The sequence below is a fragment of the Choloepus didactylus genome, chromosome 8, assembly GCF_015220235.1.
Source record: "Choloepus didactylus isolate mChoDid1 chromosome 8, mChoDid1.pri, whole genome shotgun sequence".
Classification (NCBI taxonomy): domain Eukaryota; kingdom Metazoa; phylum Chordata; class Mammalia; order Pilosa; family Megalonychidae; genus Choloepus; species Choloepus didactylus.
In genome coordinates, this window is record NC_051314.1 from 9,147,433 (window position 1) to 9,159,888 (window position 12,456).

Genomic DNA, 12,456 nt, shown 5'->3' on the forward strand with positions numbered 1-12,456 from the left:
TGGATGCAGGTAGGATTTAGGAGGAGGAGTCTAAAGATGAAGGCAGGGGAATATATATTATGACTTACATTCCTTTTAAGCAATAGTTGTGAAGATGAAACATGATCCCTCCAACTTTCCAAAACCTTTGGTGGAAAAATAGAGATAGGAGATTGGACTAGTTGACCTTTGGGTCCCTTCCCACCCCTGAAATTCTATGATTCTATGAATTCCAATAGGCAGTTGAAGAGAGATGGAACTGAAAAACAGGTGAGAGTGTAGTATTAGTCGTACAGATTTATGGGTAAACAACATCAAGAGGATAGTTTGACACATGAGAAAGGATGACTTCTCAGAAGAGTAAATAAACTTTAGGGCAGGGGAGAGAGAAGGAGATTGGTCAAGGGAAAGAGCCAGGGGAAGGGGTAAACCACACCAACTGGAGGCCTATCCCTGCCAGGCCCCATGGTAGGTGTTTGTATTTCTTGTGCCATGTTAAGAACAGTGTCATGAAGGAGATTAAAGAAAGTGTGGATGGTTAACAATGTCACAGGTAACTGAGAAGTCAGCAGAGACCCTTGAATTTGACAATACAAAGTAATTGGTGATTCTGAAGAGGAGAGCCTCATTAAAGGGGGCCGTGCCAGCCATAGTTTGCCAGTGTGTCCCTCCACCTGGCGTAGTGCCTGGCAGAAGGTCACCTGCCAGGAGAGAAAATGGAACCAGACAAGTCCTCATTTGGTCCATTGAAACAGTAGCGTGGGAAGAGGGAGAAGACCCTACCTATTCTGCAGCTGGTCCTCAGCACCCCGCCAACCAAGAATATGCAAGAGTTTTTGTTTACCAAACCATGGAAGTCAAAGGTTTATATAATTCACCAAAGAAGTGCTGCTTTGACTGTGATCCCATCTGTGTGTCACAGGGTGGGTTTCTAGGGTCACAATGGCCACCACAAACCAGTGACCCATAGATGCCGGGAGCTCATCCATCATCAAGGAATTTGGCGGGGGGGTGGGGGGGGGTGGTCCGGGAGAGCCATCTGAGAGCAGCAAATTTTCGTACAAGAGATTTAAAGAGGAAGCCATGTGGACAGCAATTATTACTGCTCAGTCTGTTGATTCCAGTAGCTGTGAACTGGCTTGCTATCTGTTTCAGCAAGACCAGCCTTCTTGGGTCAGCTGAAGCCATAGGCTTTGCATCCTGAGGACATTGCTCTGTGCCTGGCACTCTGTCAGTACTTGGGCAATGCAGCATTTGTTGAATTGAAATAGAAATGTTAAGTGGAAGAAGATCCGCAGGGTAGTAAAAACCAAAGGTGACCCTAACTACTATGAAATGTAATATTTAATGGCTCTTTCCCTATGAAAAGTGAAGATAGAGGAATATATCAAAGTGATAGCTTCAGATGAAAATGAAGATGGTCATGAGAAAAGCAAGGCTGCAGCATCAGGGCAACCTGGGGCTGAATGTCAGCATTCCCAGGTATTAGCTGTGCCGTTTTGGGGAGCTCAGCCTCTCTAAACCAGTTTCCTCTTTTTCCAGGTGGGGTGATAACGCCAACACTGCTAATGAAAATTCAAGGAGTTTCGCTTTTCAGGGATGGATAGTTCCCAGCTGCTACTGGTTACCAGTTCATGTGCCATCATCAGCCCCCCGTGTCACCCAGAGAGGGCCTTTGTCAAGCAGCACCTCTTTGGGAATTACCCTTAACATCCATCCATGGTTTGGTGGACAAAAATTCTTGCATTTTCTCAACTGGCAGCCTACAAGTTGACTTTAGTACATAAGCAGTTCATTGACAAAAACATAAAAATACTTTTTTAAAAAGAGTTACATGGGGCTTGTTTTCTCCATCCTCTTCTGATTTTCTGAGGTCCCTTGAGGAGAAATTCATATGCGATTCCATAAGGGGCCCCAGTCAGGTGTCCCTTATTCATCCTTAGGCTAGATGCATTTATCACCAAAGCACAGAAGTGGCCCCATTTCAAGGAACCCTTGCAGTAGCTGTGTGCGTGGTTGTTTTGCCAGAGGACATTCTTGAGTGCTCCACTAACCGTAGGGAAAAAGATTTGGGGTACAGATCTGGGTATGTAGATGCTCAAGTTCCCTAAAATTGAGTAATAGCCCAAGGAACAAAGCAGCTATAGAGAAAGAAGTAACAATGGGTTTTTCCAATTTTTTATACTCCCTTTCTATGTTTTCATGGGTGGAAAAATCCCAGGCAAAACCTCAAATTCCTTTAGCCACGGGTTTCCTTGCACTTCACTGTCAACTAACAAAGGCCACTAAGCACAGGGCCTTTTAAAAATGTCTTCAGTGTCAATCATCCTGTGAGTTAATATAACATTTGATCATGTTTAAACCCTGCAAGGCTAACCTTTGGAAATTAGCCGAGACTGAGAAATCTGTGTGTGATGCTCACCCCCATTGTTCCTCAGCTATTTACTTTGGTACATTATCACTCCAACTTGTAAATTCAGAAATAAAAGTTTTCAGTTGTTTTCTTCCTAAGACATTTAATGTTATATTGTGTTATTTTCCCCTGAGAATAAATGAGCCCTCTGTTTTCTGAGCTGCAAAAAAAAGTTGAACAGCATTTATCTGAAAATAAACAAAGACTTATAAAATTTGAGAAGACTTCCCTAACATGCAGCTGGGGAAATAAGACTATATTTTAAGAATTAAGTTAGACCAGATGTGAAATAACAGACTTTAACCCTATCTTTGAAACAAATAGGGATGGGGGGGGGGGGTGTGGAAATAGGGGAAACCCCTGGGAGATTACTGAGCCCATTAAATTTAAAACATATTTGTTTTTTTCTTTTAAGACCAAAACAGAAGCTTACAGATTCAGAGCTAGCTTGCGAACAGGCTCATCAATATCTTGTTACCAAAGCAAAAAACAGATGGGCAGACTTGTCAAAGGTAAGAAAACGATTATTTCCTTAAAAAGAAAAGAAAACCTCTTTCAGTGTTACAAGATTACTCGATGATATAGCTGTTCAGATCCAGGCATCGATTTAGGAAACAACTTTATATACCACATTTGGCGACCCCTTTTATCCTTACAATAATTTTTCAAAATAAATTCTCATACCCAAGGCCAATTGGTATTTAGAAAGGTAAGTGACTACAAGAGTTACAGGAATGGAACTACCTGGCATTCCTTCACGTTGGATATGAATTTAAAATTTAAATGAAAAATGCAAGATGCTGTCTTACTTAATTTTACACAATTAGAGAAATGCTTTTTAAAGAGCTGTTTCCTCCTGTCTTGCTGAAATGATAGAAAGTACATTTGTAAGGCAAATACCGTCCATGTGCAGCCATATAAATTGTGATCAGTGTCAAGATGGGGATACATAATCTTACAGTGACCGCTATTCCTAGGGGACAGTGGAGCTGAATGCGTGAAACTGGGTTTGTCCTGAACTCTAGGATGTGGGATCATCATTTTATAATGCAGCGAGAACACAGTCACCTCATTTTAAAAAGTATTTTAGAACTGCATTATGGAAGTACTTTCACATTATCTTGAAGAATGTTCCAATTCATTTCCATTGGTCATTTTCTATGTCTGCTGTATCTTGGCATCTGCCTAACTTGAAGTTCTGTCTTCTGAGTCCTGGAGCTGCCTCTCCCAGTGCAGACAGTCAGCGCCACTGAAGGACAGAGGCTGGCAAAGGAGCCCGCAGAGGGGAACGCAGGTCACGAGTGGGGTGTGCGGCTGTGTCGAGTGCCCAGCCTGGAAGGAGCTAGGGCACCAAGGGTGGTGGAGGGACTGGCTGCTCTTGGTTGAGCTGTTCCTGTAGATCTGAAACAAGAACTTGGGGACTCCTGGTCCAGCCCAGCAAATCACACAGGCATAAGCTTTATATAGCCGACCAGGGTGGGGGACGGGGGGTATCCTTCCCAAGCAGTGGCTGGGCCAAGAGAGCGCAGGCCCTGGTCAGCTTGAGCCACAGCCAACACCACGTGGGGAGGGCAGAGCCCAGGCCGCCCTCTCCACCCGCCCCCTTTGACCTTCATGCTCTCTCAGGTCTGACCTGTCAAAGAAAAAAGAGCCTCTCTCCTCTCCTTCCTCCCGCTCCCCTCAGCTGCCCAGCGGCCGTTCCCCTCTCAAGAGCCCACACTCTTTTCTCTTTGCGTCTTGGTTCTTTCTCCTCTCCCTGCAGGCCGCCTTCTCAGCAGCCCGACCTCCACCTGCCCTGCTCCCCATGGACCCCAGAGCCCACCTGAGGCCAGCCCGAGGCCCTCACACCCCATCCTCCCCACTCTGATGTATTCAGGTCACACCGACTGGGCACTGGCAAGGCCCCGGGGTTCGGGTGAACAAGGTCAGTCCCTGTCTGGTGCAGCTCACAGGCCAGTGGGGGCTGGGGACAGGGGGACAGTCAGGGCACAGCAGGGTGGATTCCTTCTGTCGGGACGTGGGCCGTGAAGAGACAGAATAGGCAGCTTGTGGGGAGGCATGGGTGGGCGGGAGTCTTTGTCTCTGCCATTGAGTTGGCCCCTCTGGAGACATACTCCTTCCCTGGCTGCCCAGTGATGCTGGGTAGGCCCTGCTGGCCCCCGCTGCCCTCTCCCCAGAGCCACCTCGTCTCCTATTGTCTCAACTCGCTCCTCTGAGGGTCCTTCCAAACCTGCACCCCCAGGCCCTGCTCCCCCTGCCTCTTAGCCAGAACACCCAGCTCTACCCTCTGGGTTTAGAGGAAGCCAGAGGCCCTGAGCCTCTGCTGCTGAGAGAACAGTTTGGGATCTTGGGTAGACCTCCTCGTCTTCTTGACTTGAGTGCAGGGGCGTGTGGGAAAGGGAAGAGGAGCAGACGGGTACTCGGAGGAAGCAGGGTCAGAGCAGGTCAGGGGTGTGTGGAGCAGGGAGGGAATGGCCTGGCTTTGCCCTGAGCTGAGCATGACGCTCCTCGCACCCCCACCAGCTCCCATGCTACCTCGCACCCCCACAATTCTCAACAACCCTGCGTCTGTCACTGTTACTTTGGACACCTCCGTCATTCTGTTGGCTTTATTTAAATAAAGCACTTCAATTAGATTTTCACTCTAAGCCTGCAGAAAGTATTATGACATGTAAATCAGACGAATTCAGCTGTCCAGCTGGGAACAAGACTGGTGGCCCCAGCGCAGGCCCCTGCTCCTTGCTATAGGTCACGGCACTTGGAGACCATGAAAGCCACAAAAGAGGTGGGGTCTGTCTCCCTTTTGCTGCATTTCTGCCAGGGACTCACCAGGGAGATCCTATTAAGATCTGAAAGGAGGTACTCCGGGTGATACTGCTTTGGGGAGTTGAGCAAGGATTCGGGTGCTCAGTTCTCTTCTAGCTGAGCCACCTTGCTCGTGGCCAAGCCAGGTGAATTCATCTCCCGCTGAATTCTCAGAAGTATGTAGGCGTCCTCTCATTTTGAGTCAGTTTCTTCTGCTCATTTCTGTTTAAGTGTTTTTGGAAAATAAGTTCATTTGTTTCCTCAGCAAACATTTAGTATGAATCAACCATGCACTGTTGCAAAGTCCTAAGACACTGAGCCCCCACGAGGCTGATGGTCTAAACCCCAGTGAGAGCTATAAAGAGCTGCATTCTGCTGTTGTGGGATGTGACTTGGGTATAGTGGGGGTACCCAAGAAGAAGGGGTCACCTCTGTTGAAGGAGTCAGGAAAGGTGACATGAGTTAGTCTTAAAAGATGAGCAAGTTTTTGGCAGATGGAAGGTGGGGACAATGGGGGTGTTGGGTGAATCAAGGCCAAATGGTTCAGTGGGGCACGTTCAAGGGCTCGGGCAGTGGCACCTTCCAGTGCCAGGCAGGGCTGAGGTGGGCCAGGGCCAGACCACAGCCAGCCTTACAGGCTGGAAGAAGTTTTTTAAGGTTCTGAGAATCTTCCAGATTTAATATCTTTAAGCTTAAGTGTCTTTAAAGTTGTGAATCTACAGTAGACTACGTAAAATGTGCATTAGTATAGTTTATTATAGAAATATTAAATTGATGAATTAATATGGATAGGATATATACTAAATAGTATAAATATAAAATCATATATAAATTGTATAAATGTTAATATGTTTTTAATTAAAGTAGTTACCATGTAACCACTATCCAGATTAAAGAAATAGAATATTGCTGACACTTGAGTCAGAAGGGCAGCACACTTTTTCTGTAAAGGGCCAGAGAGTAACTGTTTTTGACTTTGTGGGCCATAAGGTCTCCATCACAACTACTCAAGCAGCCATAAACAGAATGCAAATGAATGGGCATGCCTGGGTTCCAGTAAAACTTTATTTATAAAAACAGACAGCAGGCTGGATTTGGCCCACGAGTTACCGTTTGCCTGTCTCTTCCACCCCCAAGGTAACCACTGGCTTACTTTGTGATAGTCATGCCCTTGCTTTTCTGTACAGTTGACTAACACCATGCATCCCCAAATACACTATTTAGCTTTGCCTAAAACTTAATAGCTGTCTAGTTTTGCTGGTCTGTGAACTTTATATGAACAGAATTGTATCAATACATTGTTCTGGGATTTGATGTGTTAGCCCAACAGTGGAGAAAGGAGAGCGTCATGCAAACACGAGTTTGTCAGGTTCCCCCATGCTAATGTGCTTATAGCATATTCCATTCATTCATTTTCACTTGTGTACATTTGCCACGGGATGAATACAATGATGTGCTTGTCCACCTACTGTTGTTTCCAGAGCTTTGGGACCATGGCTAGCATGAACGGTTTCTAGAAGAGACAGCCTGGGCTCAAACCCCAGCGCCACCCCTCATTAGGTGCATAACCTTGGCCAAGTCGCTTAATCGCTCTGTGTCTCAGATGCATTATCCTGGCAATGGGAATGCTAATAGCAGCATCTCCCTCAGAGGGTGGTGTGAGGATTTTGCACGTGAGAGAGCCTGGAACAGCGCCTGGCTCAGAGTGGATGCCATCCAAGCCTTAGCCTGTGCCCGATTTTGTGTGCAACCCCTGGGGCACCTGGAGGAATTCATTTGAGGGACACACCTGGAGTGGGCCTGTGGGGTCATAGGGCAGGGGTGTGTCCACCTCTTCCAGGTAAGGCCAAACCTTCCAGAGTGTTCGTTCCAGCTCCATCCCTTCAGCAGTGTGAGGAGCCCCATGGTTCCACCTTCTCACCTGCACTCGGCACCATCAGACTCCTTAATTTTTCCACACTAGTTGGGAGTGTAACAGCATCTCATTTTGGCTTTAACTTGCATCTTGTCGATTATTAATGAGATTGAGCGTCTTTTCATTTGTTTGTTCCTCAGTCAGGTTTCCTTTTTCTGTCAAGTGCCTATTTGAGACATTTTATGGTTTTCATAGCGGGTCCTTTGTCTTTTCTTATTGATCAATAGGAACTCTTACATGGCCCGGATGCCAGTCATTTATAAGTGATAATGTGTTGCATGTCTTCTCTGAGGTTTTGTTCCATGTTTTCACTCTCTTAATATGGTATCTCTTGATAGATTTTTTTTAACATAGTCGAATTTATTAATATTTCCCGGTGGGTCTTGTTTAAGAAAGCCTGTCCTACTCTGAAGTCATGAAGGTATTTGCCTAGTTCTCTTACAAGAGCTTTATAGTTTCACCTTTAACATTTAGGTCTTGAAATATGGAGTGGATTTTTTATATGGGATGTAGGGCAGGGATCAAATTTCACTTTCTTCACTATGAATACTCGGTGGTACCAGCACCGTTTGATGCCACCTGTGTCCTGCCTCACGTCCATGGATGGGCTTTCTGCACTCCTTATTCTGTTCCATTGGCCAATTTGACCAGACACCAATACCACACCTTTTTTTAAAATAATTTATTTATTTTTAATTGTGGTAAAATATACATAACATAAAAATAATTGTAACCATTTTAAGTGGACAGTTCTTTGACATTAAGTACATTGACAATACTGTATAAACTTTCACCACTATCTATTTCCAGAATATTTTCACCATCCCAAACCAAAACTCATACTCATTTAGCACAAAGTCCCCATTTTCCATCCCCTCACCTCTGGTAACCACTCTTCTGCTTTCTGTCTCTGTAAATTTGCTTATTCTAAGTATTTATATAAGAGAAATCATATACTATTTGCCCTTTTGTGTCTGGCTTATTTCACTCAACATGATGTCTTCAAAGTTCATCCATGTTGTAGCATGTACAGCACTTCACTTCTTTTTACAGCTGAATAATACTCCATTATATGGATATACCACATTTTGTTTATCCATTCATCTGTTGATAGATACCTGGCTTACTTCCATCTTTGGGCAATTGTGAATAATGCTGCAGTGAACATTGTTGTACAAGTACCTGTCTGAGTCCTCACTTTGAATTTTTTGGGGTATATACCAAGGAGTGGAATTTCCAGGTCATTTGGTAATTATATGTTGAATTTTCTGAGGAACCACCGAACTCTTTCCATGGTGGCTTCGCCATTTTACATTCCCACCAACAATATATGAGGTTCCTATTTCTCTGCACCCTCATCAACACTTGTTATTTTCAGGTTTTTTAATAATAGCCATCCTAGTGGGTGTGAAGTGGTATCTCATTGTAGTTTTAAGTTGCATTTTACTAATAGCTAATTATGTTGAACAACTGTTCATATACTTATTGATCATTTAAATATCTTCTTTGGAGAAATGTCTGTTCAAATCCATGGCCCACTTTTTTTTTTGCCCCCATTTTTCTACTCATCCATCCTGGACAAAGGGGAGTGTGGTCCTTATGGCTTTCCCAATCACATTGTCATCCCTCAGAAGCTACATTTTTATACAATCGTCTTCAAGATTCAAGGGTTCTGGGTTGTAGTATGATAGTTTCAGGTATTTACTGCTAGCTTTTCCAATTCATTAGGGCCTAAAAAGGGTTGTCTATATTGTGCATAAGAGTGCCCACCAGAGTGACCTCTCAACTCCTTTTGGAATCTCTCTGCCACTGAAGCTTATTTCATTTCCTTTCACATCCCCCTTTTGGTCAAGAAGATATTCTCCATCCCACGATGCTGGGTCTAGATTCCTCCCCAGGAGTCATATTCCATGTTACCAGGGAGATTCACTCCACTGGGTGTCAGATCCCAGGTAGTGGGGAGGGCAGTGATTTCACCTGCCAAGTTGTCTTAGCTAGAGAGAGAGGGCCACATCTGAGCAACAAAGAGGCATTCAGGACGAGGCTCTTAGGCACAATTATAAGGAGGCCTAACCTCTCCTTTGCAGGAACAGTCTTCCCAAGGGCAAGTCCTGTGATTGAAGGCTCAGCCCATCAAACCACCAGTCCCCAATGTCTGTGAGCACATCAGCAGCCATCTAGTTGGGGAAGCCCAACACCCCTGCATTCTCCCCCAGCAATGTTCACATTAGTGGTAGCATATAATCTTTCTCTTTTTGTGCCTGGCTTATTTCACTCAGCATTATGTCTTCAAGGTTCATCCAAGTTGTCATATGTTTCACGACATCATTCCTTCTTACTGCTACGTGATATTCCATTGTGTGTATATACCACATTTTATTTATCCACTCATCTGTTGAAGGACATTTGGGTTGTTTCCATCTCTTGGCAATTGTGAATAATGCTGCTATGAACATTGGCATGCAGATATCTGTTCACATCACTGCTTTCAGATCTTCCGGATATATACCGAGAAGTGCAATTGCTGGATGGAAGGGTAACTCTATATCTAGTTTTCTAAGGAACTGCCAGACTGTCTTCCAGAGTGGCTGAACCATTATACAGTCCCACCAACAATGAATAAGAGTTCCAATTTCTCCACATCCCCTCGAGCATTTGTAGTTTCCTGTTTGTTTAATGGCAGCCATTCTAATTGGTGTTAGATGGTATCTCATTGTGGTCTTAATTTGCATCTCTCTAATAGCTAGTGAAGCTGAACATTTTTTCATGTGTTTCTTGGCCATTTGTATTTCCTCTTCAGAGAACTGTCTTTTCATATCTTTTGCCCATTTTATAATTGGGCCGTCTGTACTATTGTCATTGAGTTGTAGGATTTCTTTATATATGCAAGATATCAGTCTTTTGTCAGATACATGGTTTCCAAAACTTTTTTCCCATTGAGTTGGCTGCCTCTTCACCTCTTTGACAAATTCCTTTGACGTACAGAAACTTCTAAGCTTGAGGAGTTCCCATTTGTCTATTTTTTCCTTGGTTGCTTTGCTTTAAGTATGAGGTCTAGGAAGTGACCACCTAATACAAGGTCTTGAAGATGTTTCCCTACATTATCTTCTAGGAGTTTAATGCTGCTGTCTTTTACATTGAAGTCTTTGATCCACTTTGAGTTAATTTTTGTGTAGGGTGTGAGGTAGGGGTCCTCTTTCATTCTTTTGGATATGGATATCCAACTCTCCCAGGCCCACTTGTTGAAAAGACTGTTATGTCCCAGATCAGTGGCTTTGGGGTCCTTATCAAAGATCAGTCAGCCGTAGATGAAATTGAGATCTCCGAATTCTCAATTTGATTCCATTGATTAACATGTCTATCTTTGTGCCAGTACCATGCTGTTTTGACTACTGTGGGTTTATATTAAGCCTCAAAGTCAGGGAGTATAAGTCCTCCCACTCCATTTTTCTTTTTAAGAGTGTTTTTAGCAATTCTAGGCATCTTCCCTTTCCAAATAAATTTGATAACTAGCTTTTCCAAGTCTGCAAAGTAGGTTGTTGGAATTTTGATTGGGATCGCATTGAATCTGTAGATGAGTTTGGGTAGAATTGACATCTTAATGACATTTAGCCTTCCTATCCATGAACGTGGAATATTTTTCCATCTTTTAAGGTCCCTTTCTATTTCTTTTAGTAGAGTTATGTAGTTTTCTTTGTATAGGTCTTTTATATCTTTGGTTCAGTTTATTCCTAGGTACTTGATTTTTTTAGTTGCTGTTGAAAATGGTATCTTTTCCTTGAGTGTCTCTTCACTTTGTTGATTTCTAGCATATAGAGGCATTACTGATTTATGTGCATTAATCTTGTATCCCGCTACTTTGCTAAATGTGTTTATTAGCTCCAGTAGTTGTATAGTCGATTTTTCAGGGTTTTCCAGATATAAAATCATGTCATCTGCAAATAATGACAGTTTTACTTCTTCCTTTCCAATTTGTATGCATTTTATTTCTTTGTCTTGCCAGATTGCCCTGGCTAGCACTTCTAGCACAATGTTGAATAACAGTAGTGACAGCAGGTGTTCTAGTTTGCACTGGGATGCAAAACACCAGAAATGGATCAGCTTTTATAAAGGGAGTTTATTTGATTACACAGTTACAATCTTAAGGCCATAAACTGTCCAAAGTAACACATCAGCAATCGGGTACCTTCAGTGGAGGATGGCCAGTGGTGTCTGGAAAACCTCTGTTAACTGGAAAGCATGTGGCTGGTGTCTGCTCCAAAGTTCTGGTTTCAAAATGGCTTTCTCACAGGACGTTCCTCTCTAGGCTGCAGTTCTTCAAAAATGTCACTCTTAGTTGCTCTTGGGGCATTTGTCCTCTCTTAGCTTCTCTGGAGCACGCGTCTGCTTTCATCGGCCACCTTCAAACTGTCTCTAATCTGTAGCTCCTCTCTCAGCGCGTGGGCATTCTTCAAAGTGTCCCTCTTGGCTATAGCTCCACTTCAAATGTCACCCTCAGCTGCACTGAGTTCCTTCTGTTTGTCAACTCATTTATATGGCTCCAGTGATTTAATTTAGACCCACCCTGAATGGGTGGGGTACACTTCCATGGAAATTATCCTACAGAGTCATCACCCACAGTTTGGTGGGGCGCATCTCCATGCAGACAACCTAATCCAAATGTTGCAACTTAATCCCCACTAATATGTCTGCCCCACAAGATTGCATCAAAGGATATGGCTTTTTCTGGGGGACATAATGCATTCAAACCAGCACAGAGGGCTTCTTTGTCTTATTCCTGATCTTAGAGGAAAGGCTTTCAGTCTCTCACCATTGAGTACTATGCTGGCTGTGGGTTTTTCATATATGCTCTTTATCATATTGAGGAAGTTTCCTTCAATTCCTACCTTTTGAAGTGTTTTTGTCAAAAAGGGATGTTGGATTTTGTCAAATGCTTTTTCAGCATCTATTGAGATGATCATTTGATTTTTATCTTTTGATTTGTTAATGTGTTGTAATACATTGATTGATTTTCTTATGTTGAACCATCCTTGCATGCCTGGAATGAACCCCACTTGGTCATGGTGTGTGATTTTTTTTAATGTGTCTTTGGATTCGATTTGCAAGTATTTTCTTGAGAATTTTTGCATCTATATTCATTAGGGAGATTGGCCGGTAGTTTTCCTTTTCTGTGGCATCTTTGCCTGGTTTTGGTATTAGATTGATGTTAGCTTCATAAAATGTGTTAGGTGATGTTCCATTTCCTTCAATGTTTTGAAAGAGTTTAAGTAAGATTGGTGTCAGTTCTTTTTGGAAAGTTTGGTAGAATTCCCCTGTGAAGCCATCTGGCCCTGGGCATTTATTT

At 43.5% G+C, this 12,456-nt stretch overlaps 1 protein-coding gene across 9 annotated transcripts in view; it reads left to right on the top strand.

The window, feature by feature from the left end:
• The window catches only part of EFCAB6 (EF-hand calcium binding domain 6), a 333,133-nt gene that overhangs the window by 219,733 nt on the left and 100,944 nt on the right, over positions 1-12,456 (top strand). For all 9 annotated transcript variants that reach the window (XM_037845944.1, XM_037845943.1, XM_037845941.1 and 6 more), the window contains one exon: positions 2,808-2,904. In XM_037845944.1, coding sequence (XP_037701872.1) covers positions 2,808-2,904 — 97 coding nt within the window. The remainder of the gene's footprint in view (positions 1-2,807; positions 2,905-12,456) is intronic.